The sequence below is a fragment of the Hirsutella rhossiliensis genome (assembly GCF_020360975.1).
Source record: "Hirsutella rhossiliensis strain HR02 chromosome Unknown scaffold00012, whole genome shotgun sequence".
Taxonomy (NCBI): domain Eukaryota; kingdom Fungi; phylum Ascomycota; class Sordariomycetes; order Hypocreales; family Ophiocordycipitaceae; genus Hirsutella; species Hirsutella rhossiliensis.
The window spans coordinates 344,964-372,796 of record NW_025408678.1 but is presented as its reverse complement, the minus strand read 5'-3'; the positions used below and the strand labels follow the sequence as shown (position 1 = coordinate 372,796).

At 59.9% G+C, this 27,833-nt stretch overlaps 6 protein-coding genes across 6 annotated transcripts; 3 read left to right on the top strand and 3 right to left on the bottom strand.

The window, feature by feature from the left end:
- Positions 1-194: 194 nt before the first annotated feature.
- On the bottom strand, positions 195-3,057 carry HRG_09266 (chitin synthase domain-containing protein; the record flags this gene model as incomplete). The annotated part of the gene is made up of 3 exons (XM_044867737.1): positions 195-332; positions 392-2,917; positions 2,977-3,057. 3 exons carry the CDS (start codon positions 3,055-3,057, stop codon positions 195-197), a joined length of 2,745 nt encoding a protein of 914 aa, XP_044716997.1.
- Positions 3,058-7,001: 3,944 nt separating this feature from the next.
- On the top strand, positions 7,002-8,386 carry HRG_09265 (opy2 protein; the record flags this gene model as incomplete). The annotated part of the gene is made up of 2 exons (XM_044867736.1): positions 7,002-7,059; positions 7,113-8,386. 2 exons carry the CDS (start codon positions 7,002-7,004, stop codon positions 8,384-8,386), a joined length of 1,332 nt encoding a protein of 443 aa, XP_044716996.1.
- Positions 8,387-10,941: 2,555 nt separating this feature from the next.
- HRG_09264 (ras family domain-containing protein) lies at positions 10,942-11,738 on the bottom strand (the record flags this gene model as incomplete). Its single annotated transcript, XM_044867735.1, has 3 exons — positions 10,942-11,278; positions 11,327-11,550; positions 11,634-11,738. The coding sequence occupies 3 exons, from the start codon at positions 11,736-11,738 to the stop codon at positions 10,942-10,944; spliced, it is 666 nt and encodes a 221-aa protein (XP_044716995.1).
- A 2,453-nt stretch (positions 11,739-14,191) lies between these two features.
- On the top strand, positions 14,192-14,818 carry HRG_09263 (uncharacterized protein; the record flags this gene model as incomplete). The annotated part of the gene is made up of 1 exon (XM_044867734.1): positions 14,192-14,818. One exon carries the CDS (start codon positions 14,192-14,194, stop codon positions 14,816-14,818), a length of 627 nt encoding a protein of 208 aa, XP_044716994.1.
- Positions 14,819-16,469: 1,651 nt separating this feature from the next.
- Positions 16,470-17,294, bottom strand: HRG_09262 (haloacid dehalogenase-like hydrolase domain-containing protein; the record flags this gene model as incomplete). The annotated part of the gene is made up of 1 exon (XM_044867733.1): positions 16,470-17,294. The coding sequence occupies one exon, from the start codon at positions 17,292-17,294 to the stop codon at positions 16,470-16,472; it is 825 nt and encodes a 274-aa protein (XP_044716993.1).
- Positions 17,295-22,651: 5,357 nt separating this feature from the next.
- HRG_09261 (nuclear migration protein) lies at positions 22,652-26,683 on the top strand (the record flags this gene model as incomplete). Its single annotated transcript, XM_044867732.1, has 3 exons — positions 22,652-25,634; positions 25,701-26,255; positions 26,301-26,683. The coding sequence occupies 3 exons, from the start codon at positions 22,652-22,654 to the stop codon at positions 26,681-26,683; spliced, it is 3,921 nt and encodes a 1,306-aa protein (XP_044716992.1).
- Positions 26,684-27,833: the final 1,150 nt, after the last annotated feature.

The window sequence follows — 27,833 nt, the reverse complement described above, 5'->3', positions numbered from 1 at the left end:
ACAAATATCAAGGTTGCTGTGCGTTGATTGATGCCAAGTATAGAAAAATAATACGTATGATAATGAACAAAAGGGGCGACATGTGAACTAATAGTCTACCCTCCACTTCCTTTCCCAGCCGGGACCCCCCTGAATCACCCTGTCAAGGCAAACGCCACAGCCTGCCGTGCGTACATTATGCCTTTCGTGTCAAATCATCTCCGTGCGAAGCAGCACATGATGCCAGTCTTGCCCAAGAACCACAGGAATCCAAAGAACCGGACCAGCGACAAGAGCGCCGTGGCGTACAGCAAAAACTTGAAGAAATTGGCCGTGCGGACCGATGCCGATTTCTGGGAGCAAGGTTAGCAGCTGATGCAGGGGGGACAGACAAGGATCGTCGACTGCTTACCCCGATGCCAAACGAGTTGAAGTTGTCACTGGTAATGACAATAACCAGCACAATGTTGGAAAAGAGCCAGGAGACGACCAGGCCGGTTCGGAAGGACTTGTACGAGTCCTCGACGTCCTTCTTCTCCACCTCGTCCGGCTCCTTGAAGGGCGCCAGGGCTCGGCGCACCGTCTGCTCAAACTGGCTGTCAATGTCTTCCTGCTCCTTTTCGATTTCCTCCACCACCACCTCGTTCTTTTCGCCCTTTGTGATGTGGGCCGAGGGAAGAGCGTCAGACGAGTCGGATCCCTTGGTGCCCCACGACACGTCGTGCCAGTTGTTGAAGGCGTAGACCATCAGGATGTTGATGTACGTCGACATGAGCAGCATGTAGTAGGGGAACGAGTGGAACATGTGCCAGGGGTCGAGGTACAGGAACGACGCGATGAAGTAGAGGCCGTAGATGGTGATGAGGGCAATCAAGATGACACCTGCCGCGCCGGATCCGGAGAAGAAGCTTCGTACAAAGTCGGCTCCCGAGTCGAGCGAGATCTGGTCCGCGAGCGGCGTGTTGAAGGCTCGGGCCACCAGGTACCCAGAGAGCACAAGGATGTAGCCCTGGATCAGACCAAACAGCATAAACGAGGCAATGTAGGTGAACTTGGAGCCCTTGGGCCGGTTGCCCAGGGCGAGGATGAACTGGAGAATCACAAAGGCCATGTAGAGGTACTTGAGCAGCGCGTTGATGATGGGCGTCGCCGTGTCGCCAAAGGGCCAGCCGTGGTGCGCCACGGTGGGGTCGTTGGAGACGACGGGGGTGCCGACAAGATCCATGATGACGGTGGTGGTCAGATAGTACGAGGCCAGAGAGAACCAGGAGAAGATGAGGTTGAGGAAGTTGTAGATGAGCTGGATGTGGAAGAAGAACATGCGGATGATGTTGTGGCCGCTCTTGTAGATGCGGCCGAAGTGCATCAGCGAGTAGAGCGAGGCGGCAAAGGAGCCGTTGAGCCATCGTCGACGTTGGCTGATGAACTCGGCGGCGCCCTCGGGCACGTCGGTCTCCCCCTTGGCGGCCTTGATGTAGGTCAGGTGCCACTTCTGGCCGGCCTTTGCGACCAGCTCGAAGCAGAGAATTCGATCTTCGGCCAAGAACATGTTCTTCTTGAAGATGTTCATGCCGTCAATGCCCTTCTTGCCCAGGATTTTGGACAGCGTGTGATCGCCGTGGAAGTACTGCTCCAGCGGACGGCCCATGATGGCTCGGAAGCGGTACGCCGAGAAGGCACCGGGCAGCACGCTGACGTACCCAAACGAACTCTCGAGCGGCTTGTCGAGAATGTTGGAAATCTTGTACTCAAAGTTCTGGACCGCGACGAGGGGGTTGATGAGCTTCTTGCCGCCCTTGCCCAGCATGGCGTGAATCTCGCCACAAGCACCGCCGAGGTCCTTGTCGTTGTAGAAGCCCTCCCACAGCGCCAGCAGAGAGCGAGGGCTCGGCTTGGTGCCGGCGTCGATCAGGATGGTGACTTCGGGGTTGAGGATGCGACCAAAGGCGTTGAAGAGCCAGCGATGCGAGTTGATCTTCTTGCTGTTCTTCTGCTTCAGGCAAAAGATGAACTGGACGGGCGGCAGGTTCTGGGGGCTGTCGCCGGTGGGGCGGATGAGCTGCTGGTTGGGTGTCACCGAGAGCTGGCTGGTGTACTCGAAGATGTGCGCCACCGTCTCGTTGCCGTCGACATCCTTCTTGATGACACCATCCTGGTAGATGCCCACAGTGGCCAGGAGATCTAGCGTGTTCTTGTCGGCCTTTTCGATGCCGTCGAAGACGAGACAGACAACAATCTTTTGCCACGCGGGGCCGCCCTTGTTCCAAAAGGTCGACTTCTTGAGATTGACAATGTCGCGGATGTTCTGCATGACGCCGTGAAGAGTTCTGGCGAGCAGGACCTTGTCTTCGTTGTAGTACGTGATAGCGATGAGCAACTCCGTGTGTCGGTTGTACATGCGGGGTCGCAAATCGTATCCGTTCTTGAGGGTGAAGTCGTTGGGGTCGCAGGTGGCGGCCGTATAGCGCATCTTCATGAACTCTTCGTTGCCGCCCTCGACGTCGCGGTAGCGGGCCTGGACGGCGTTCTTGATGGCGCTGGGGACGGGATAGTCGATGCTCAGGACCGAGCCCTGGACAAGCTTGACCTTCCTGGTGTTGAAGCGCTTCAGGCCGCCGCCGGCTCGGGTGCCTCCAGGCTGCTGCTGGCGCTGCACCCAGCTCTCCTCCTCGTCGTTGACGGCCGAGACGGGGCGCTCATAGCCAAAGCCCGAGTCTTGCGGGTACTGGCCGTAGTTGTTGACGCCGAAGCCGCCAGAACCGGCAGCCGGAAGTTGGGCGGCACCCGGGGCATACGACTCTGTCAAGCTGTAGGCGGAGACGGGGCGGCCGGGGGGGGTGTGCGCGCCGAGCCGATCGTGTTCGTACCCGGCGGCAGGGGGCTCGTTGAGCAGGTAGCGACCGGCCTCTTCGTCGTTTTCTTGCGGCGGCATGTGGTACTGGACAAGGACAGAGTCAGTCGGTGCACACGGCAGTCCACGGCATCGAGGTTCCTCACGTTGCCGCCCGCAGGGAGGTCCTGCATGGGGTGTCCGCTACCGCCTAGCCCGCGGCCCTGGCCAGGGCCGTTGTACGCCATGATGGTCGAAAGCTCGCTCTCTCGAGCCGGTAAAGAAATAGGTATGTTTCGGGGTGTTTTGGTAGGAGGCGGTGGCTCGTGTGAGGTGGAGAGTTGCCGGTTCTGATGTATGTGCGCCGAGAGAGTGAGGCCTGGGAGAATTCAGGGGATGCAGGGCCCGAAAATTCGGTTTGTGGTTGGCCCAAGCTGACTTGAGGATGCCAGCCTCGGTGCAACAGGGAAAAGGGGGCGTTGGAGGTTGCGGGGGGGGCGGGGTGAGGAGTAGGAAACCGCCGGTGATGGCGGTGGTGGACGAGGACGAGGACGAGGAAAATCGAGGAGGACGAGGACGAGCGTTTGGGAAAGGAAGCGAACCAAGGAAAAGCAAGCAGACGGCCAGGCTTTCAGGGGACAGGAGAGGAGAGGATGTACGGAGTATGTATAAGGGCAAATGCTCGGCGATCCCCTAGACGTGTTTCACTGGCGGTGTAAGGCGCAGCCACCGCGGCTCCTGTGCAGGCCGGCGACTGGCGCGAGCCCAGCGAAGAAGCCCCACCGCGTCCACGCTGCCAATGGATCAGAGGCCGCCGTCGGCGCCCTGACACTGCGCCGGCCTGGGCTGAGCCCCGGGGGGGAGGGGGCATGACAAGGTCGAAAAAAGGTCGAAAAAAAGGTCCTTGTCCTTTCCCCGCCGCCCCTCGGTGGCCTGGCAACGCGTGCACGCGAGCCGGGAAAACGGGGCACGAATTGCGGACCGTTGAACCATCTCTTGCAGTGTTTACGTCTGTTGACTCCGCCGTGGCAGAAACTGGGTTTGGGGATGCAGACGCGGCAACGCCGTGGGAAACGTCCCGATCCAAAGCCCAGCACAGGTACGAAGTACATTCTAGATGTCGTGTTTGTAATCCCCAAGTCTCTGCCCCGCGTCTTTAGCCCGAGACAAGCGCGGGCGGCAACCTCGCGGCGACTTGCCAGGCGCGGTGGCCAAAGTCACCCCCCCCCCCAAGTCCGTGTCCGGGCCCCCTCCCCCCTTTTCGAGCCGGCTTTTTCATTTAAATTCGCGGCTTCGTCAATGGCGGCGACCTTCAGCTGCGGCCAAGAGATGAAGGATTCAAGCATGGCCCAGAAGCAATCTCGCCGTGGGCTTTTCATAAAGCATCGCAGCCGCCAACCGTGCCCACTGCCTGAAGCTGTCGCCGCCGAGGTGCAAACACGGCTAGCGGCGTTGCTGGCCAGCAGGGCCCCCGTCGCCAAATCAACAGTGACCTGGCTGGAGGACAGCAGCGCGCACGCCTGTAAGGTCCCACCCAGGCACCGTTCCAGTTTCTTTCTTTGATTTCTTCCCTTTGTTTCTTTCTTTGTTTTTCTTTTCCTTCTTTCCAATAAAACCGGGGCGGCCAGGACAGTGTCAGCGGCCAGCCCCCCCCTCGATGGCGTTACTCATCGTGGCGCCGCCGCACGCAGGGGCGTTGGAAGAAGCAGCGTCCAACCACCTCGCGTCGCTTAAGATGAGAGGGTAAAGACGACAAGGACAAGAGAATGAATGACAAGACGAGGTGCGTGAGATCGACCGCGCGGTCGAACCCCTACTCCAGGGGTGCATGCATCTCCTGGGGAGATGGGAGCGTCGGCTCGAGCTAGAAAAACATCGAGTGATGGAAAACGAGAATCACATGGCTGGCGGTTGATCAGCCGAGAAAAGCAAAGCCCAGGTATGTGCGAAGCCCCCAAAAATAGCTCCAGGCCGTGCGTCTGCCAGCCCGTGTGCTGTGCGCTACAGTCAATTAATTCTATCCGAAGTGCTGCTCGTGTTCCTGCACATGGTGGCAGTGCTGCAGCCGCCTGCCGGAGCCTTGTTGGCCGCAAGGCCTTTCGGGCGGCCGCAGGTGAGTTTGCACTCGCCCCAGCTGCTTCAGTTCCACGTATAAAACACAGCCAGCATATATCCCCATAGGGAGAGGGCACATCAGCAGAAAAGGTTCCCGGGGGCGATCGATCCCCCACGGCCGCGAGCGGGGATGCTCTTCAGGCACTGTCTATGTAATGAGCTGGTATGGCACTGCCTAAAACTAACTACCTACCTAATAAGGGTCTGGCCCTCGCCGCATTCCTCTCGCCCTTGGACCTGGACGTCATCCGTCTGCGTACCGCCGAGCCGCTGCCCGACCAGCCGGGCCGAAGCCACGGGGGGTCGTCATCAGCAACTCCGGACGGGTCATGCCGATGCCAAGGCGACACGATGCTCGCTCGTGTCCGGATGACGGCAGCGTCCCATCATGTATGTACATGGCAGACTACGTGGCAATACGAGCGCCTGTCTCGGGAATGTATCAATGTGGCTTCGTGTGCGAATGGAGGCTGGAGGCTGCCAGCTGCGCCTCTGTTGCCGTCTTAGAGTGTTGAATACCTGCAACTCGTTCGCCAATCCAAGACTCATCTACGCTGTCTCTCTAGAGAGCAGGCGTTCGTTTGGTTGTAGACGCCGTGGTTGGGCGATGGATGGGATTGTTGAGCGTCCATCACAGCGAAGAAATGAGCAACAATGGGATGCGCGTCGCCCGTTTTCTTACCACCCCACCTGGTACCTAGGTATCTAACACGCTTGGTACGGAGCACAGTCTCCCGCTTCTGGCCAATACTGTACGCACTACTCTCCTGCAACGGCCCGGACAACAAGTCGTTCGGCACCGCTAGTCTGGCGGGCAGATACATGGACCGTCCCGGGGGGTGCTCATCACGGTGCACAAAGTATTGTACAGACCTACATCCAGGCCAAGTCCTTGTCCGCGCCGGCGTTACAGAGAAATTGCAGCCACTCAAGCAGCCAACGCTGGCCGACTGTGCACTCTCATTTGTTGGTCTTCGAGATTTGTCTCCCAATTCCATTGGTTTCTGCAGACGTGGCAATGCCGCGCGACAAGTGCAAAGACCGTCATGCCTGAGTTTATCCATGCAGCACACCGTCGAGCCCAGCCTGGAAACACTGTGTGCACAGTGCATGTACCTTGCTCACCTGCCCTGTTTGTCCAGGCGTCCTGCAAGGTACTGGCACGCGGTGTTGCGAACAGGCGCAGACCCATGGATGACAAGCAACCCGTGCAATTTAACCCGCGGCGACACACGTTGCCAAACAAGCCAGCTTCTCTTCGACGCCGGCGCAACCGTCTGCGGGCCGGGTGTTGGCAGTTTGCGGCCACAGGCGCAGGACATTGCTAATCAAAAGGCAAACTGTGCCTCATGCCTCAGCATCACACTGTCTCTTTGCGCACTGCCGCTGGCGCTATTTCTTGGCCACCAAGCCCTCTCCACGCGCACTGTGCCCTGGGACCGGGATCCTGGCTGGCTAGGCCCAGCCCGCTCTAGCGCCATCAATGCCCCTGGCAAGCCAGCCGCCCTTCCATCCCTCCTGGCTCGCTCTCCTCCTCTCTCCTCTCCCTCTCGGCCTCTCCCTGCCCGCGCCTCCCGCCCTTCGTCTCCGCTCAAACGGCGAGACCTGCGGCGATCCGTCCTCTTTGCTTCGTTCATCCTTCTCTCCGCCCGGCCCGTTGATGACGCTTCTTCGTCAAACCCTCTCCGCCATTGTCGAGTCTCTGCCGCCATTGTCATCCTCATCGCCTCGACGATTATGTATTCGCTTTCGAGTGCCTAGCACCCCATTCATCCTGCTCCCACCGAGCTAGCCTCGCAGTCCCTTCGTTTCTCATCTTGGTGGCTTCCATTCCTTCCTCCTCGCCCAATATCGCCATTACTTGGCCGTTGCCGCGAGTCCCTCAGCTCTACATCAATACTCGGTACTCATAATCCTCCAACGCTTCACCGCCGGCCATCACGATATTCCGTTCAATAACTAGTTATCACCGACTTCGCCATCGCTGCACCTTGTCGACTTGATCGAGACGGCCTGCGCCGTCTTCACTCGAACCCTCACCCGTTGCCCCGAGGGAATCCCTCAAAGGGCCTTCATCATGGAAGACGAAACAAAATCCCATGTCACCGCCAGAGACTTGAAGACGCTCCGTCGAGGTATGTCGTCGACACACGGTTCCCCCAAGCACACGCTGACTTGCCATCTCCAGCCCTGCAAAATGTCCCACAAAGACGCCAGTGCGCTAAATGCGGTGACACGTCGAAACTCGAATGCCCCAAGTGTCCTTCGGGACAGGTTTGCCAGTACACCGTCCCAGCAGACTGCACACAATGCGCCCAGACGGTTTGCATGGTCGACGACTCCCCGCAAGCCTCCAGCAACGGCAACGGTGGCGGCGGCGGCAACGGGAAAGGCGGCGGCGGCAACGGGCCAAGCGCTGCCCCCATCGCGGGTGGAGTCATCGGCGGCATCATTGTCATCGCCTCTCTCACCTACTTGGTCTGGCGCTTTCTCATCAGGCCCAAACGGTCACGAATCTCTCCGTCCATCTACGACTCGTCCGCAAAAAACGCCCGAGATGTCGAAAAGGACAACGCTTCCCGCTTCACCCATCGCTCCTCGACCCACACCGTACACTCCATCGCCTCGACCGTCTTGACGCGCGCCTCCAACATCATCCAAATAGCCTACATCCCCGGCGTCACCAATCGAGCGACTCCGACGTCGCCGTCAGTGCTCGTACCCCCCGTGCCGCCGATCCCGATGCATCACACGGAGGCCAACCGCAGCTCCAACCAAGACGAGCAGCATTTTTTCGTACCCGGAAACCTGCGCGACTCGACCTACTCGGGCATCTCTGAGTTCTCGGACCGAACGTCGTATGCCCACCGCTCGAGCATCGCGTCCACCATATACGGCAGACAGGCCCAAGTCCAGACGCCGGCGCAGACTGGCATGCGCGCCAAGCCGACGGTTGTCAGCGTCAAGTCGGGCGGCAACGGATCCTTTACGCCTCCTGTCCCCAGCATCGACTTTGACAAGTTTGGCGGCGGACGACCCAAGAGCGTGACGAGCACCTTTAGCGTCGGGTCGACCATTGTCAACAACGCAAACACGGCCACGCAAGCCCGGGCGCAGGTGGTGAAGCTGGGCGGGGGGCCTCGGAAGATTGACGTCGGCGCCAGGTCGGAGGCCAACTCATCGTCGCTGTCCCTCGGCTCGACGGCGTCGCAGGTCTCTCCCACGCAGCCCGGTGCACGAACGCCCGACGCGGCGGCGCCGGCGGGAGACTTGGGTATGGGAGACCAGGGGCCGTTCTCAGACCCACCCAGCACGCCAAAGCCAGCTGCCAGTGCCCGCACTCTCGGTGCGGTGATGGAAGACGAGGGCGAGGAGCATCGGGACGAGGGCCGAAGGTCCAGAGGGCCAGGCTCGATTGAACGAGGCCGAAGTCCGTTTGGCGACGAGCACGCGACAAAGTAGTGGCATGGCCTGTCACCTTTGATGTTTATGCACTACCTCTTCTCTTCCTCTCCCCAGCGACCGACGCGATGTTGCGCTTTCGGGCGCCCGGGGAGGAGGCTGGCTTATTTTGCACTGGGCTCTGGAGCGGCAGAGACATTACCCTTTTGCTTGTGTAGAGATTACGAATCTAGGCGTCACTTTGGACAATCGTGGAGGGGCGGCTTATATATCCTCGCAGCCAAGCGTGTCTACTTGGGCTTTTCTTTGAATAGATGTGCTGAAGCAAGCCTGGTCCCTGGTTCCTGGCGCGGCGTGATTGTCAATCGGGTGTGACGAGTCATGGGCAAGTAGGCGGAGCCGAGATCCGCCGGGGACTCCATTGCCGCGCGTGTGGTGAGATGACGGTTGATACTCGCGATTCCACCACTTTGCCGGAGGAGAGAAGCTCAGCCGAGACAAGGGAAGAGGAACTGACGATGAGGCTCGTTGGAAAGTTGGGCGATGATTGTTATATGAGCATGGGTAGAAGGCGAAGGGGAATACCGGTTAACTTTGGCGGCGACATGAGGGCAGGGATGGACGTGCATGATCCAGGTACAGTACAACTAGAAGATTAGACGCGCCCTCTCTACTTATCTATATAGCATATGTGTAATGCAATGTCAATTGAATGCCAAGTTTCCTCCAGAGGTGCCTGATGGCTGTATCCCTCTCCCCCCCCATCTTATCCCACTCGGGGGGGGGTCCGGTGAGGGCAGGTGAGGGCTTTTACGTGCATGCGGCGTACATATGCACCTCACCTCAGCTGCTCGCCTTGGCTCACCTAGGTAGGTAATGTGTACCGCATGCCCGTATGCACGTAAAGCCGGGGTCGCACGGCTGTTGGACGGCCGAGGCGGTTGTTGGGGTATGGCTTCTGCGGTGGGAGAGTTGGTGGCTACCTGTAGGTGAGCGAGGGACATCACTCACGCATCTAATCTGCATCGTCATCGTCGTCTATCCGCGCATAGAGACGGGCAGCACCGCACCGGGGGGAAGGGGGTGGTCTATGCCGCGCACCCCCATCGCTCTTGTTTCTTCGTCTAACCCACCGATACACGAGCTCCGGTGCAAAACGCCCTGTTTTCTTTTGCTACCCCTCTTTTCTCCCCCACAGCACTGACGTTGGCTCTGCAAGCCACCCATAACAGATAGTGCCTTGGTTATAATATAACATAATATGACTTTGTGTACTGTAGGAAGTTATATCTACGCCTTGGAGGCGGCCCGGCACCGACGACGACGACGACGACGACGACAACCAAAAGTCGCTCGTCTGTCGGTCCTCTCGGCCGAGAGCAGAAAGGGAATAAAATCGGTGGCGTGGGCTGACTGACGACGGCAGAGATGCATCGCATCTGCTGAGTGTGCACATACACACACACACTCACTCATACACACACAGACGCGCATTAGCCTCGTCGCCCTTGACCAACGCTCCCTCACTCGGTAGCAAGTGCGCGGGCGGATGTAGCACCTTCACGTCGGCATGCCCACAGACGTCTTCCACTACACATTGCTGTGCTCCATTTCCAAGCCCTCGTCCTCCGGGGTATATAACGTAGAGTACAAGACTCGATGCAGACAATGGCACAGTCTTGTCGACGAGGATTCGCCATGTAGATGATGGCTCAAGGCGCGACATGCGTCGTCACGTCCAAACATACACCTCCATCAGACACCTTTCCTCGCCGAGGCGCTTAGCCTGTCGCTTTCACCCCTTGCGCATCCGGCCACCCGGGCCACACAACTCTCCCTCGCGTCCAGAGCCTTCCGCCCTCTGCCAGCCGCCATTCCCCGCGCTCGCTCCGCTCCATCCTCCTCCCTCCCTCTGCCAACAAACCCCGCCTCTCCGGGATAGACAGAACACGGAAAGACTGTGGCCCAACACACAATAGACAGAGGGAAATGGTTGCAGGGGTGGACAGATGACATGCAGCCAGACGACGGCTTCGGCCGAGCTCTGGCTAGCGCAACGTGCGCCAAACATCAACGACAGTCCATCGTCCAAGACTCCATGACATCAGCCTCTGCGTGTGTCATCAACACGAGGGGCTGACGAGGCCCAGACGGATGCTGCAGGTGGGGGGGTGTGTCCCCTTTGCGGCGGAAACCCAACAAAGAAAGCCGAGTCAAGAAGAATCTGTGTCGAAAAGTGTCAAAGTCATAAGCGCCCCATGAAAATGCCCCTTTTTGTTCTCTTGGTACGCCATTCGCCGATCCGGGACCCTGATGCGCGCGTTCGCTCGCTGCGGGGATGCTGCGTCGTCGTGAGGCGAAACTGCTTTTTTTCCTCGTTGCGACTGGCAATCGCCGCAATAGTAAAGATGAAATAAAAATAAAAAGTATCCAGCTGGCAGCATCGCATTCCGTCATTAACCATTCCTCATCGCCTTCCGACGAGCTGCGGAGAAAGATTCGGCAAGGATGGAGGGGGAGGGGGCCGAGGGACTGCGCCGCGACGCGCGCCCTTGCGACCCGAGTCGTGCCGTGGCCTTGTATCTAAGCTCTCTCGTGGAAGAGCAGGCGGGCGCTCATAATACCACGCACTTTGATTTGCTCTTTTCGCCGTCTTTGCTGCGCCGGTAGCGGGGGGACTCGCGCTCTCGGCCGCCGGCGTCGCCGTTGCCAGTGCGAGAGCGGCCGCTGGAGCCGGCCGGAGGGCGCGACACCTGCTGGCGTTGGCGGCGCAGGATCCTGACGACGTCGTAAAAGGCCTTTTCGACATTGATGCAGTTCTTGGCCGAGGCCTCGACGAATTCGCAGCCGAGCTCGCGGGCGAGGGCGTGGCCTTCTTGCGTCGACACCTCGCGCTCCGTGACTCGGTCGCTCTTGTTGCCGACGAGCATGACGGGGACGGGCATCTGGGGGCTAACGGCCGAGAGGGGCGAGCCGGGGTATGAAGGAGAGGAAGCGCACGACTCCTTGACGCGCTGAATCTGGTGGTGGAAGCGCTTGATGCGGGTAAAGGAGGAGCGAGAAGAGATGCTGTAGACGAGGACGAAGCCCTCGCCGTCGCGGATCCACTGGTCGCGGAGGGCCGTGTACTCTTCCTGGCCGGCCGTGTCGAGCACCTCGAGCATGCATGGCTGGTTGTCTATGACGACCTGCTTGCGGTACGAGTCTTCAATTGTCGGGTCGTACTGGGTCATGATTGCCAGTCAGCCCTGGCCGCGTGGCGTGTGGTCGTGTGGAGAGAGCGAGAGCTGCGCCATGGAATACTCACAGTTTCGACAAAGTGTTGCAGACACAGCTGGATGGTCAGGGCCGTCTTGCCGACGCCGCCATCGCCCAGGACCACGAGCTTGTACAAGACCATGCGCCCAGCCATGATTGTCTAGGGGGTTCAAAAAATGGAAGGAAAAAGGAGGCGACGGTGGATGGATCGTGGGCGAGACGAGGGACGGACCAGGACGAGGGACGAGGGGCGGATGGGGAGGAGGGAGGGAGGAGGGGGGAGGGGTGGTTGAGCGATGCTGGAGCGAACGACAGACGGCGCAGAGGAGCGGATCAAAGTGTGCAGTGGCGTCAATGGAGCTGTCGGGTTGTTGATGATGGCGGAGGAGCCCTCTCTCGCTGGCTGGGAGGGAGCTGCGTGTGTGCCAAGCAGGTGAGAAGAGAGCGAGGGTCGTGGGTGGAGACGGTGGGTTGCGACTGCGCGTGTGTGTTTGCGGTGCGTTGGTGGTGGGCAAGTGGGCAAAAGGCAGGGTATTAGGTAGCGTCGAAAAAGAGAGGGAGTGAGGGCGGGCGGGCGAGAAAGAGGAGAGCAAGCAAGAGTGGAGAGTGGAGATGCGCAGGCGGCGGCGGCGGCTGGCCGAGTGCTGCGCGTACCTAGCAAGTTACAACTGGAGCAGCTTGGGGTATCCGTAGGTAGGTAGGTAGGTAGGTAGCCCCAGGCTGATTGGCGGGCGGGCAGCAGTAGCAGCAAGCCGATGGAGTCGAGTATCCGATGGAAGGGGGGGAGAAGTGACAAGACAGATGTGCAGCCACGAGAGAGTTGCGCGACGGACCGACGGAGCCGGCGGCCGAGGAGGGGGAGGGGGCGGAGGAGGAGGAGGAGGATGACGACGACGACTACTGACGATGATGGTGAAGATAGAAATGGCCGGTCACGATGATCTTGTTGGTGATGATTGATTAGGGGGTCCAAACTAAGGTACTACGTAGTACATACTGTCCAGTAATAAATTACTGGAAGAGCCCCCCTGGGGAGACGGCTACCTACCTATTACATCCCTACCTACCTTAGCAGTATCACTGCAGAGCCTCGTCCGTCCATTGCCATGATGGCGGTGGCGGCGAAGAACGAATGGCCTTCTTTCTTCGCCTGTGCCACCGTAGAGAGGTGCCTACAGACCTACCTAGGTACCTACCTAGGTACCTACCTACCTTTGTAACCAAGGTAATAAACAGTACGCCGATGTACAGTACATGCGCGTCTGCGTCAACAACAAACCCAAGTCTGTCGCCTCTTGCCACGGTACAGTACATAATTACAGGCAGCGTGCAGGCATCGTCAGCAACGTACGGCAGACTATTACCTGGGCAGACAAGGGAGGGCTTGCGACGTTCACGCAGCCAAGGGGCGTCTATGTCTACTAGCAATGCAGCACCGTCACATCTCTGACGGCCAAGCACAAGCTGGCAGGGTCGTTGCGGCAAGCAAGCAGCGTCCAATCACCGCCGGGGCAAACAACGAGGACCGCGCTGTCGGGATCACATCCTTGGGCCGCCTGGCTTCTCCTCGCAAGGTAGGTAGGTGTGTACCTTTACAGTGGTCTGCCCACGTTCTGCCCACGTTCTGCCCACCGAGTACCGTGCCGCACCTACCTTCCGGTACCCTTCCAGTACCCTCCCAGTACCTAGAGTCGAGTGCAGTGCATGAACCAGCACCTCTCCCGGCGCCTCGCTTGGAGCGTGCCCTGACTGTAACTGACATGCCTAGCCTAGCTCTACAAGGCAAGGTAGGTCGCGGGTAGTGATACACCTACTCTCTACGGCATATGCTCCGTCGATAATGTACCGACGCATAAACGCTAGCACAAGATGGCTTTTCTGCGGCCCACGCACCCCGGCAGCAGCTGCATGTCCTTTCTTGCTGCCTGTGCGCCTTTGCGCCTTTGGTCGGAGACGCCCATCGAAAATACACACGCAGGGCGCCCTCATCGTGAGCCCATCTGTCTGCGGGGTTTGTTTCTCGATCAATCTTGTCCTCCCCCCATCGGAGTTTTTGAACGCATCCTGTTGGTGGTGTTGTGGGTTCTTCCAAGAGAAACGGTCAGGATATCCCCGCCAGCTTGCAATACCCCCCAACTCTATTGCCGCCCTGCGCTCACCGTTTGTTTGCCTCGAATACTGCTCGAGTTGCATGTATTCTGTGGGAACAATCCGCGCAGAGACATCTCTCGTCTCGAGAGCCAGGGTCAGCCGGTAGTGTAGGTACCTAGGTAGGTTGGTACATGCATGCTTCAGCACCCGAGTCGCCTCTACCCGACCCAAGCAGTCCACAGCCGAGCGGCGCTTGTAGACGCTACTCCATGCAGTCGTCCTCCAATGTACTCGTTAGGCTAAAGGCTGCGCTACGCCATCTGCGACTGCCTAGAATTCTCCACCCTGCAAGATGCACGCACATTCAAGAAAAAGCACCGCAAATCACGCATCTCCATCTCCTCCTCGCCCTCGTCCTCTCCCTCCCGTCCGAACCCCTGGCCCGACGTCTCGTTGGTCCTCGCCCGCGGTCCAAGAGTCCACTTCCATCTCATCCCCCGACGTCTGCCGGGCCTCATGCCACCCAAATGCACGCAGCGCTCCGCTCCTCTCCGCTGCGACCGACCTCGAGTCCGCGCGCCTCGACCATTCTCCAGCGGCCATAGGCGACGTGCCTCCGACGACCCTGCGGCCAGTGACGGAACGTCGACGGCTCGCTGCAGACGACATGACGGAGACGCTGTGCCACCAGGCGAGGACCCTACGCTGCCGTCACTGCGCGGCTTTCGTTGGCCCCGACTCTTGCTTCCCGCCTTTATTGTCGAGGCCCGCCCCGATGCAAAGGGCCTCTGGTCGAGTCAAGCTTTCGTCCCAACACCAACGCCAACCAACCCCTCCAATGGTGCGTTCTCGTCTCCCGACCTCCCACCACCACGGCTAGTGGCGAGGCTGCCGCTGCTTCATGGCCTTGTCCACTCCAAAGCCGTATCGCCGCTGTGGGCCACCGCCCGTCCCTCCCACCGCCAAGGTGCCATGGTAGGATCCGCCCTCTCCATCGTGCCCAGACCGCGCCTCTTTGCCGCGGCCCGTCGACCGAGCCTCGCCTGTCAACCGAACCCGCTCTCTCAGCTGCCGACATGCGATCCTCGCCCAGGCAGTGTATGTCTCGAGCAGCTGTGTCTCGCCGCTCATAGCCGACGTTGAGCTCTCCAAAGCCAAGTCTCAATTCCACTGTCTGGCAGCGCAGCTCCTCGGCAGACGATTCTTTGCACCTGTCTTCTTGACCGCCGAGGGGGCACATTTTACCCCACAAGAATTTCAATGTCAGTGTGCCAGCTGGTGCTTTGTTCGTCACGGCACACGCTCAAGACACCACGAGGTGGTGTCTCACACCTCTCCTCCGCTGGTGCTCCCTTGCACGACATGCCGTCTAGTCTCAGCGGGCTCCATGCCCCGTCAGTGAGCGTCATGGCGGCTGGAACTTGGCCGAGGGACAAAAGCATCTCTCCAGCAGCCGCCAATGGCCTTACCTGGGGACGGCGGCAGGGGGCATGGCATTCTCTGCCGTGGGTGTGGCTGACTGAAAGCCCATGGCCGGCACGGCAGCAGGACCAGCTCATGGTCGCAACAGGGCACCAGCCGCTGCCGACGGCAAGGGCCCATGTCCGAGTACCAAAGCACAAGGCAGCGTGTTCGTCATCTTTCAGACGACGGCGGGCGACATCCCGTGTCTTGGCTTTTAATGGCCCCTTTCTCCGTGGAGAGCATCGCAGATGCTGCTGCCTTGGCCGTGCTCAGGCACCATTCGTTTGGATCCAGAGTGTACAACGCCCGCCCATCATCGACTCCCGTGCAGATGATGATTCATGCCCTATTGGTATGTGTCCTGGACAAACCCACAGGCATATTCAGGTCTACCTATGCTCGCGGTACAGTGTCTATCTGCCCATCCACCGTGGCTGAAGCAACGTTTCTTCGCGACGCAACGCTCCAGGCCAATGGTGCAATTGTCCGAGTGCTGAACACGTCAGACCAGGCGTCAAGACTGCAGTGCGACACAACCGCCCGCATCCTCTTGGATGAGCATGTCATGTCCAGCAGCCCAGGACTGCGTGCAATGCCCATTCTCTTGGGGAGCGTAACTTGGCCCAACTAGCGCATGCTCTGCTCCTCGTCGCAGCGTCCATTGCAGACCGCGCCCAGCCTCGTGCCTGGGGGATTCGGCCGCTGACATCGCGGCTTCTTTCTCCATGGCACAGCAGGCGGCTCGTGTCAGCGTCTCGTTGGAATCGAAGCTTACACACGCCGTCATTGCGGTCAGGTTGCACAAGCATGGTCTAGCATATAGCTCGCTCAGGGGAGACGCGGGACGGGCCACTGAGCTTCGATAGTGCACTTTGAGCTCTTGATTGGACAATGGACCGCGATCCAGCACAGGGATCGCTTGCCCGTCGAGGTCAGTGCTGCGGAGCTCCTGGTCGTCGGCGACGGCTCTCAGCAACGAGTTAAGCCAGTATCAACCCTGTGCGTAGGGTGCCTCTTACATGACCACGGACGACGAGCCTCGTTTTCCGGCCAGTCAGAAGGGGCAGGCGACATATAGACGCAGAAAGCGGTTGAAAGGCTCCATCGCAGGCACCAGTGCCCTCTCCTGGTCGGCCACGGCTTATCATGTAGGGGTTTTCCATTCCGATCGAAACAATGCCAGGAAGAAGCGGCCAGGCTTGTCGTATTTGGATTCTTTGAACAGTCTATTTTTATAGGTGCAGCGACGGGTCCGGATGGGGCGGGCGGGCGTGAAGCAGTGTGTCGGGCTGCGGACCGCCATGCATTTCCCCTGGACTTGCTTTCAGGTTCATACCTCGGAGAGCTGCTGCAGTCGACGAGCCAGGCTCAGCAAGCCATCGTCTTGCTCGGAAATCCACAAGTCGACCCATTCCCGAGCCTGCCGGTAATCGTCGCCGTCCTCGTCCCAGGCCTCCTCCTGGGGCCTCTCCACGTAAATAGTTCGCAGACCACAGGCCCGGGCCGCTTTCAGGTCTCCCAGGTGCGCAGCCACCATGGCGACCTGTGCGGGCTCGAGGCCAAGCTCCTTTGCAGCGCCCAGGTAGGTGGCCGGGTTGGGCTTGTAGGCGCGAAACATCTCAGCTGAGAGGAGCCGGTCAAAGCCCAGGGAGCCAAAGTCGTCGAGGTCGCGCAGCAGGGCGAGATTGCCGTTGGATAGGGTAGCGGTGACGAGCTTGCCGGTAGACGCGAGGGCGCGCAGACCATCAGAAGAGTCGGGCCAGGGACTCAGGCGATGCCAGACGAGGCTGAGGGAGTCCGTCTCGGCATCCGAGTAGAGGCCGTCGAAGCCCCAGTCGCGTAGCAGGGCGACAAGGCTGTCGCGGTGGTGGCGGTCGATGGACTTCCATGCGTCGCGCGAGGGGTCAAAGGACGCGGTGAAGGCCGAGTATGAGTCGCGCCAGGCCTGGGCGAAGCGGGACCAGGTATCGTCGGCGGCGGCGGCGGTGAGACGCAAGGCGAGGTCTGGCGGTGGGGAATGCTGGTCGAGGAGTTTGCGGTGGGCGCGGAGGGAGAGCTCGTCGACGACCGAGGTGCGCCAGTCGACGACGGTGCCGAAGACGTCGAAGGCGAGGGCCTTGATCCCGGCGAGGGGGGAGGTGGTGGCTGGGGACATTGTGATGTTGGGTGTGGTCGCGGGCAGGAGGAGTGAAAGTGGTCGAGGGCGGGAGTAGCTAGGTGTGCCATTACATCATCAGGGTTCGGTGCCTGCTCATTGCCAAGCATGGGGTTGGGGTTGGGGTTCAGTATAGGGTAAGTGATTGAGGGATTCGAAGCCTTCCTTCGCAAGCTGTCAACGGAGCCTTCCAGCCATGACTGATGAGGTGAATGCGGATAAGAACTGGATTGTGTGCGTTTAGCGCAAGCCTCGGCAGCTCGACTTGTTCGTGTGCTCGAATGAGTAAGGTCGACTTTTGGACTTTGGTGCATCTCAGACCCGCTGCGACCACAATCCAAGATGGCCTCACCGATCTCACGGACGTGCTACGTCGATGACACGGCTCCTCTCGCGGAACAGCATCCCACCGTAGCCGTTGGGACATGCATGCAACGCTCTTGGTGAGCGCTGTCTCCCCAGCTGAACGGATAACCGTGCAGAGAGACACGCAGTCACAAAAGGACATACAGACACATGCTCGTACAAGCCACCAACGCCTCTGCCCCCCGCAGATGGCAGAAGAAACAAGGGAAACAAGATCAGACACGGGCGCGCGGGTTGCGGAATGGGGCGTTCCCGATGGAAAGAAAAGCCCACGATGCACTCATTGCTTCTCCCCCCCTCCCCGCCCTGGCGCCGGACAGAGTCGACGGATGGAGCAGGTGACAGGTCGCGATGCTGGGACAAGCTGTTGCTTCCTTTTATTTCTTTTGCCACTTGTGTTGGGTTGGTTGCTTTTTCCTCTTCTTGTTTTCGCAGTCCTCCCCACATGCCAGAATGCAAGAATCGGTGATGGCGCAGAAGCCCTTCCGAGCCAGGTTCTTTTGTCTCGGGGAAGTGGGTGGCGATGGAGGTTATTTCTTTCCTTCGTTTTTGTCTGGCTCATCGTGCAACCGGTGAATAGACAGTAGCAACGGGCGGCGGCCTCTGTTCCAAGCCCCCTTGGCCGTGGCGACGGGGCTCGACTCACTTCCCCTCACGTTTCCACTCCCTCCCTGTCTGATAAAAGAAGACGGGGGGGGGGGAATACTGGAAATAGAAGCAGAAGGGGGGAAAAAGCCGCAATGACAAAGAAACGAAACTGAGGAGAGGCGAAGAAAGGAGCAACACAGGGAAAAAGCAACAAAGTTGAAGTGATGAAAACAGGAAAAAGGGATATGTCACTTTCTCTTGGAGTCCTTTCCCCGCTCCCCGTGTGCAACAGCCAGTACGGGGTGCAGAAGGCCCGTCTATGATTCGCTCGCAGAGTAGCGAACTGCAGGACCGAGCGTTTGCCGGGTCTGGGAAAAGCTGCATGATCCCCCCCCTCTTTCACCTTGTTTCTTTTTCCGAGCATTTCGTCGTCTGGGCTTGGTACGTACTGTAATCGTGTACGGAGTACAGTACAGTGCAGTACTTGGCATGTATGGAGAAATATGCACGCACAATGTTGCTGCAGTGGCAGTCGAGCAAAGAAAGGAGTGGTGTGGAGCGCGGGAGGCAGCGCCGGCGCGGATACGTGGTGGGTCCTCCCGCCGCCGAAGCCACGCGGCGGCTTGCGGACGGGCCGGAGCGCTCCTCCCGGCCGCGGAGAGGGACCCAGGGGACCTCACCCACGCTCACACGCTGACGGCAAAGGGCAGCGGCATGGAGATTTTTCGACAGAACAGAGCGTTCAACGTTGCCTCATTGTAATCTCACAGTACATGCTTGATGGATACGGATACAGTCAATATTGGACGCGCCCGGTGGAGCACCCGTTCATCAGTCATGCGAAATTACAGCAAAGCAATGACAGCTCCAATTTCGTTTCTCGACTCTCCCGCGCTATCCGTACACGGTGCATACTTGTCAAGCTGCCAGTCGGGCCTGCCGTTGGGTCGCCCTAAAAGGGGGGATAAAGGTTCAGGCCCAGACGCGCGCAATTTGCCACGGACAGGGCAACCCTGAGCAGAGCAAGGCTACGTACGATTGCTGCCAGCGGCGATATCTTACATACGATATAGCACGCACGTCCACGCATCCCGTAATGAGGAATTCACTCTTCTTCTCCCGGTCGTCGGTCGTGTCGCGAACAAGCATGTTCGTTCACCGGACATGCGGGGGATAATAAATGTGCGGAGGATAACCACGGAGAAATGCAACTGTCCATGCGACGTACGTCACCGTGGCGTCTCTGAGCTGTTTCGGGTTCCCCAAACGAAACCCAGATCTTGACGTTCATACGTACCATCCATACATACTCGGTATATCGACGGCACTGGGTGGCTGTATATACGTTTCAGATCCCCCGCCCAGCGGGCGAGGAGCTACTGGGTCATCCGTGGCACACACACACGCACGCCGTCAGCTGTGCTTGCTCGCGGGGACGTGTATCCGTATTGTACTGTATTTCAGAGCAAAGGGAGACGAGGAAACCTTGGCTGGCCGGCTGGGCAGCTTTCTTTTCCGACGCCATGCAGCTTTAGCGGCCAGCTCTGCGTACTGTACTCTACTCTCTGATTCCAAAGACATGCCAAGGCAAAGGCATAATTATTGTATGTACTGTACATTCTGCAGAGCGGTGACGGCGACGGGGCGGGTATATCGCTCTGACTCTCCGCTCCGTGGCCGGCACCCCACCCGGCCTGGCCGGTGACATTGGCGCCTGTCAGTCTGCGCTGTCACTGTCAAGAGCGGCGCTGCAATGCGCGGTCCCTGTGCCACCTTGCGATGCAGGCAGGGCATGGATGAGGTGACGGCGCAATTGCCGTCTGCGATCATGTACTGTACAAACCTTGGGTACTGTGCAGCGCGGCCATTGAGGCTCGTCTCGGGGCGCAGGCCGATGCACGAAAAGCTTGTTGTTCCTTTGAGTGTCGAGACCGCGCTCGTGCTCGCCGGGCCAGATTGATCACAGGCAGTCATGGGGGCACTGATTGTACCGAGTAAAAGGGGCAAAACGACTCCCCCCTGAGCAGGGATCGGCCATATTGCCACGTCCCTGGGCTTTCTGCCTCGAGGACTGAGCGGATATTGGAGGCTCATGGCCGAGAACCAACGGCGGCCGCAGCACGAACAAGGGCGATGTTCTAATACTAGGGACGAGAGGAAGTGAACCGCCCCGTCAAGATGGGACGGATAGCACCGAGGCAAGCTGTACAGTACTGTATGTATGCATGTCTCTGGGTAAAAATAGGAAGAGAAGAAAGCGACGAGGCTCCGTGCAATCTCCACCGAACAAGGTGAAACGAGGCTCTCCGGCTCACGGCCACAGCGAGCACGAGCCTCACCCAGACTATATCACAGTACCAAAGCCGTGTCCGAGATGAGGTGATCATGGTTGACGCCCAAGCAAGGCATCGGTGCCGACGAGCGACGGACGTGCGTGCATTTTGAGCCGCTGCGGCAGCGCTTTTCATGCCTAAGATTCGACGCGCAATGAAATAGAATGCACGCCATGCCCCCCCTTACTCGATGTTATCGGTCTCGGCACATGCGCTTGTGATTGGCCCGTGGGGTAAACGGGCTGCCAGACTGATGAAACTCTGCGACGACGGGTGATGATACTTGATGGGATGGAGGAAAGGAAAGGCAGATTGGATGCCTTTATGCTCTGCACAGTGGTTATCGCTGGTGGAGCGAGTGCCACACTGTGCATTTTTATTGGGCTGACCACTATAACGACAGTCCGCTCAGTGCGTCGCAGGACTCGCAGCAGGCACCCAAAACACGGCATAATTGAGCCCAACACGGTGCACACAGGCCCCTGCACTGTACCCTGTCTTGCGTTCGACGACGCTCTCCGAATTGGCACCAATTTCCAATCCAGCATCCGCTGTCCGCGAACAGAAGCGGCGTGCGGACCGGGGGTTTCACGTCGGCGCATGGATCATTACCTTATGGAGATGGAGAGGAAATTGGTCTCGCACCCCGGTCGTCCGACAGACGCTCCCCGGCCAATCCCAGTCACATCGAGCGCCGCGGATGCCTCTCCCGACAGAAGCCACCCCTGGCCATTGACGGCGGCCAACAGGGATCAAGATTGACTTTTTCTTCTGCTCTCTTGGGCCTGCCGCAGGCGGCACTTGAGGACGACGGCCGCTGGTTCTTTGACGGATGGATCTGTCGGTGACGATACCAAGCCCCCCCCCCCCTATTCTTCTGCCCACACGGGCCCCGATTGACTATCCCATCCTCATCAGATGCCTCTCGCTCGTCCACAAACCAACTGCGCCTCCCAGGGCGGATGCGACACACAGCAGCGTCTCATTGCCGGCCGTAGCACTGCGACGGTAACTCAACACGCGAACCTCGTCATCTCCTCACGCCTCGGACGCCGCGCCTCGTGAAGCTCCCATATCTCCTCCTCTCTTTCTCTCTCCCTCTTACACACACTCACGCGTCCTCTGTCGCTTCTTCTATTTTTGAGCCGTCGTCCTCACCCATCGTCCGACGGGGCTAGCCTGCGACCGTCACCGCATTGCCTCAACTCGCCGCCAGCTATTTATTACTCGTCGGCGAGACCCAGCCTAGCTCTTCTGCTCCTCTGCAGGGGCCACCAACACGCCGGGTTGGTCGGCCCTTTCCTCTCTTCATTGGTACTGTGCGAGACACGAGCTGACCACAAGCTAGACCACCCCGGCCGGGTGTTCCCTGTCTCGTTGTCTGCTGCGGGCGGAGCCGCCTTGGCCTCGGCTTATACTCTCCCCAGGACACTTTCCCACCCTCTCGGTGACAGCTCTCCAGCATCCATCCCCTTTCGAGAAGCCTCTCCCGCCCTGCTTGTCCGTCGCCTTTCTTCTTCGCCTTGGGTTGTGCCATTGCCGCCCGCCGGCGCTTGAGAAAAAGGCCCGCGCCTCTGAATTGGGCGTCGACGTGTCTTGCACTTGGCACACCCTCCAACTCGTCCCGTGCGTCACTCGGCCACTAGCAACTGATTCACGGCCCTACAGACTGCCTTACTGAACTGTTCCATCTAGACGCGCATGACCACACCCCGAGAAACGCCTCAGCCGAGTGCCAAACAGGACCCCGACGTCCCTTGGTGAGTAGTCCGAGGGATGGATGCATGGCGCAATGCTGCTTTGCTTTTTGCCGGCCGCTGACCTACTCATGGCGAATAAAAGGCCTCTGTAGATGCGTCGACATCGGGTGCAGACTACAGCCGCGGCCACTTCTTAGCTGCAGGGCGATTCCCAAGCGGGCTGATTGCTCTAGCACTGCGGGCTGTCTTGCCCCAAGGCCTCCGCGTCAAGCCATCGTCGACGGCGTGAATCGATGCCTTGGCGCCATATCATCGCCACGCAGCGCCCTCTCCAGATTCACGGGCCGTCGGCAACCCTCGCCATCCACAAATGGCCAGCTGGGCGACCGACGATGAATTTGCCGCTGGTCTCGGCTCCAGCCCTGTGACCATGCCTCAGGGGCCCTCTTTCAGAACACCGCCCGCCAATTCGACCAAGTCGGCTCGGCGCTCCGTCACCCCGCCGGGACCAGCCTCCTCGCCGATACGCATGGCCGACGAACAAGGCGACAGGTCGCCCTCGAGGGGCTCGACCAACGACGAGAGCATCAGCATCTTGGATCCCCGCAGGTTCACGCCAACGCTGCATGCCAACCTCGTCTCCGAGATCCTGGCTCTGCGCCGAGACCAGGAAGAGAAGACGAAGCAGATTGAGGACTTGGAATCCACCCTCGATGCCGCCAAAGGGGACCAGGAGCGGCTGCAGGGCAGCCTGACGGAGGCCACCAAGGAGAGCCGTTCCCTCAAGCGTCAGCTCTCCTTGCTCGAAGGTGGGACATCGTCGGCCCTGGGCGAGCTCCAGCGCGAGCGAGATGAAGCCGTCGACTCTCTCACCGAGACCAAGAAGCGCCTGGAAGTCGCGCAAAAGAAGATACGAAGCCACGAGGATGACTCTCAGAGGGTCCACGACCAGTGGGCCCAGGATAAGATGGGCTGGGAGGATGAACGGCGCAAGTTCCAACGCCAAATGCACGTCGCCGAGAGCCGCCTCAAAGTGGTGCTCGACGAAGTGGCCTGCTACCAGGGCGCCCACGCTACTCACGGGCCGGGCCGCGTCCATGACAGCGACGGAGAAGAGAGTTCCAAGGACAACGATGCACGGAGTGTCAGGACAATGAGCATCACCAACAGCATTCGGCAGTCATTTCATAGCCCTGGCCCGGGCCTGCACAATGGCCATTCCTTGGCCGACGAACTCAGCTTTGTCGACGACCAGACCGACGCCGACGGTCGAGAGAGCGTCCTCTCCAACTACACGATTCCCAAATCCCCCAGAATCCACCGCCGGAACCAGAGCCTCGAGAGCCTGAGGCGGGCCGGCAGCGTGGCGCGCGCGCGGCTGTTCATGAACCAGCAGCCGCCCGTCTTGGAGGCTTTGGGAGGCAAGGAGGAGGACGACGCCTGGCCGGCCACTCCCAGGGCCGCGTACACGGACACCGGGATCCAATACTCCCCACCGCCTTCTCCCGTCGTACGCCCCGTCAAGCCGGCGACACCCGACCTCGCCAACAGGGGCAGGACGCCTGACCTCGAAAGCCCGCGCGGCGACATGGAGATTGAGGCAAACCAGAGGCGGAAACGCGTGTCGGTGAACCGGCCGCTCAGGATCGAGCCCCCGAAGCCGGACCACAAGATGGTTTCCGCTGCCGCCCAGACAATGGAGGAACCGTTGAGCCCGCCCAAGACGCCCAAGACGCCCTGGCGTGACTTCACGCCCCCTTCCGAGCTCCAGCTCGCCCTCATGATGAGCTCATCGACGCAGACTGAGGAACCATCCCGGCCACCCCGCACACACTCCGGCCTCGGCCTGACTCCCCCTTCACCACCGCCGCAGATTCCGACCATCAGCGTCCAACCTCCGCGCAGCCGGCCGACCACGCCGCGCGAGCCCCGATTGCCCCAGCACTGCAAAGACTTTGGCTGCCAAGTGAACCTGTCACCGACTCCAACGAGCGATGCCGTTGTACAGACCGAAGGCATCCAGATCGACAAGAGGCTGGCGCGTCTACCGCTACACTTGCAACCATCCGCCATCTCCTCGCGGCCCACGTCTCCGAATGTGCACCCGATTCCGGGGGGTCTGCCTGCCCGAAACCCTAGGCGCCTCACGCAGGGCGGAGACGCCCCGGAGACGCCGCCATCCCCGATCAACTCTCACGTCGAAGAGGACGATTTCTACGAGCCATATCCCGGCCATGACGACGACGGCCCGCCGCCCAGCTCAAGAGGAGCATCGACTCGGCGGTCCCGCCGGCTCAGTAGCCTCTTTGCGGGCTTCGACACGGCGAGCTCGGACGGCATGGACGAATTCGGCGACGGAGACGTGAGCGATTCCGAGTTCCGCACGGCCTTGTCCGCGCCCAAGCCACAGTCCAAGTCGAGCCGGCCGACGAGGCGAGAGTCCTTTGGACTCATGGCCCACCATCCCGAGGAGCCTTCGACTTCCGAGCAGCCGGCCAGCAGCGAGCTCTACAGCACCTTCTGCCTTGTTGACAAGGAAAATCGATTCGGCAGGCATTCCCGGAGGCTGAGCAGAACCTATGAAAAGTCCCCCCCCCCGCCGCCGCCAGTCTCCTCGAGCCGCGACGGTGCCATGCGCAGGACTGCCCTGATCCAGAGCGGGATTGCCAGCCACCGGAACCGTTCGAGGAGCCCGAGCCTGCCCGACTCGGGCAACCCACCATTCCCCATACCGACGCGCGCCAGCTCGCGAAAGCCGACCGTCCGAACGAGGACGCCAAGCGATGGCCAGAGCAGCCCGACCCGAGGCGATGCCTGGCAGCGGAGGGGCAGTGGCCGGTCGTCGCATCAAACCCACAATCTCCGCAAGGTCCGTTCTGCCGCCGCCTTGCCACGCAATAGCCGTCATCGCAGACGTGGCAGCCGGTCCCCTCCACCTCTTTCTCCGTCTGCGGAGACTCCGGAGAGCACTCGGCTGCCCCCCCTGCCCAAGAATGACATTACGACGCCGCGCAACCGCGACATTGGGAGTAGTGGCCAGTACAGAAGACATCGGCATGAGCTGTCGACCAACACGGACCATACCAACAACACTGACCACACTTCTCGGACTAGCGGCGCCCAGACCACTGGCATCGTGGATGCCATTGCGCACACAATGGTTGGCGAGTGGATGCTCAAGTACGTTCGCAGACGGCGGTCGTTTGGAGTGCCCGAGAACACGGGCAGGGATGACTCGAGCAACGATCGCCACAAGCGCTGGGTGTGGTTGGCTCCGTACGAAAGGGCCATCCTGTGGAGCAGCAAGCAGCCCTCGTCCGGCAGCGCCCTGATGGGCAAGACGGGCAGGAAACGTGAGTGGTTCTGGAGCCGGCGGAGGGGGGACCTTTTCAAGCACAAAAGCTGACTTTGCAATGCAGTGACGATTCAGTCGGTCCTGGATGTCAAGGACGACAACCCTCCCCCCAAGGTCATGCCGTCGGTGTTCAACCGCTCCATTCTGATCCTGACGCCGCAGCGGGCACTCAAGTTCACGGCGGTCACGGCAGAGCGGCACTACCTCTGGCTGACGGCGCTGTCGTTTCTGGCCCACTCATCGCAGGCGGTGCCCGACATCTTTGCCACTCCGCAGCTCAAGGCCAAGCAGCAGCAGCCGCTGCCAGAGTTTGAGCTGCCAAGGACGAGGTTTCGACGGGGCGGTATCCGCGACTCGATACGCCTGGCCAAGGGCAAGACGGGTAACCCAAAGTCGGGCCCCCCCAGCATCCCCAGTGCACCGTCGTCCAAGATGGGCGACGTGGCGAGCTTCCCCCCCAACGACCCCTGCCACAGCAGGGAACAGTCGCAAGAGGCGGCCGAGGCGCCCTTCATCCCCCGCTTCAGCGAGCGAGCTAGCCAGGCCGGGTTGCATGGCCGGAAGCGAAGCAACACGGGGGGGCACGTGGCTCCGCCTCTGTCGTTCCGCGGCTTCTCGGGTCCGCTCGGCGGCGGCACGCACCACCACTCGACCAACAGCACAGCCAATGCCAGCATCGGCACAGCCAACTCGTCTGACATTTACCAATCACAAGCCTCGACCAACACGACGTGGAACATGGGCCCGACATCGTCGCAGCCCACGTCGGAGGCGTCGTCTCGGCCCAAGAACTTTTTCGACGCGATAGGAACGGTGCGAATGGAGGCCTTTATCAGCCCTCTGTCGTTTACGCAATTCGGCGAACATCCAGACGAGCAGGACGAGTACCGGCAGACAGCCAGGAGGCGGAGCAAGGAGCTGCGCAGGAGGAACAGCCGCAACAGGGCGCGCGACCATCCTGGCTCCAGGGGGCGGGAAGACTTTTTCGGCCGAGGAAGAACCTTGGAGGAAGACTTTTTCAGAGATGACCCGTTTAAGGGATTCTGAGCTTGGGGGAGACATGTTTGCGGCCAGCATCTTGACGCCGTCGATGCGGTGTGGACCGAGGCACCATGACGGATACCCTTTTCGTATGTTGATGTGTATAGCTACAGTCTCTTTTGGCATAGGGCACGGCGTTTTGAGCATTGTTGCTTTGTCTGAAAACAACTTCTCTTTTCTCCCCACTCGGCACCTGGCCATGGATCGCGATCGGCTCCGAGGCAGTGGTGATTGCAGAGCGGGATGGACAAAAGCAGGTCACTCGGTGTATGAATAGGTGCTCTTCGCAAGCGTTGCCGGGCGAGGCCGCCGGGTGTAGGTACATGTATTGGACAGAAGTGTTTATCTTGTGAGGTGCTGTTGCCATGGACAAGTGTGTGCAAAGTGGACCGAGTGCTGGTTTTGGTCGACTCCGATGGGAGGCAGCATGAAGGGGGGTTGCCACGATAATAAGTCTCCGGCCGTAAGGCGGCAGGTAGAGAGAGGCTAGAGCACATGGCTGGAGCAACTCCCGGGGCCGACTCCACCGTGCACATTCCCTCTTCACCGCTCCGCCCCGCCGCCGCCGCCCCTTGCCTCCGGCTCCGCACCGGCTCCCGGTTGCCCCGTCAACGCCCGTTACCGCGCTTACATGCATGCATGCATGCGTGCGGACGGCAACCAGGTGTGTGTGCTGTATGTACACAGGCTCACATGCAATGTGTTGCCTCTCCTCCCCCCGTCCATGCTTTGCATGCAGCTTTGCCGATCTATCTCTTATCCCCCTCGTTTACCGTTTACCTACCCCTAGCCTCTCGCGTTGACCCTGCCTGCCATTCTCGCATCCGTATCCGCGCCCGCCTCCCTCTCTTCCTTTTTCGCCCTCTTCTTGCGCGCTGCCGTGGCAGAAGAAGTTCATTTTTTTGATCCCCCCCCCCCCGATGCATCTCTTCTTCGTCCGGCTGTGTTAACGTCTCCCCCGCCGTTTGCGCCGTTGCGCGCGCGCGCACTCTTCGTTTGTTTTCCCCCCCTCGGGGAAGGGGAGTTTCTGAGTTGGTCGCTGGTCAACATCGTCTCGGTCGCGCGCCCTCGAGACCATCTCTCTCTCCCCTCTTGACAGCGTCAAAGGAACAGATATACTGTCGCCTTACCGAGACCTTACCACACGACACGACGA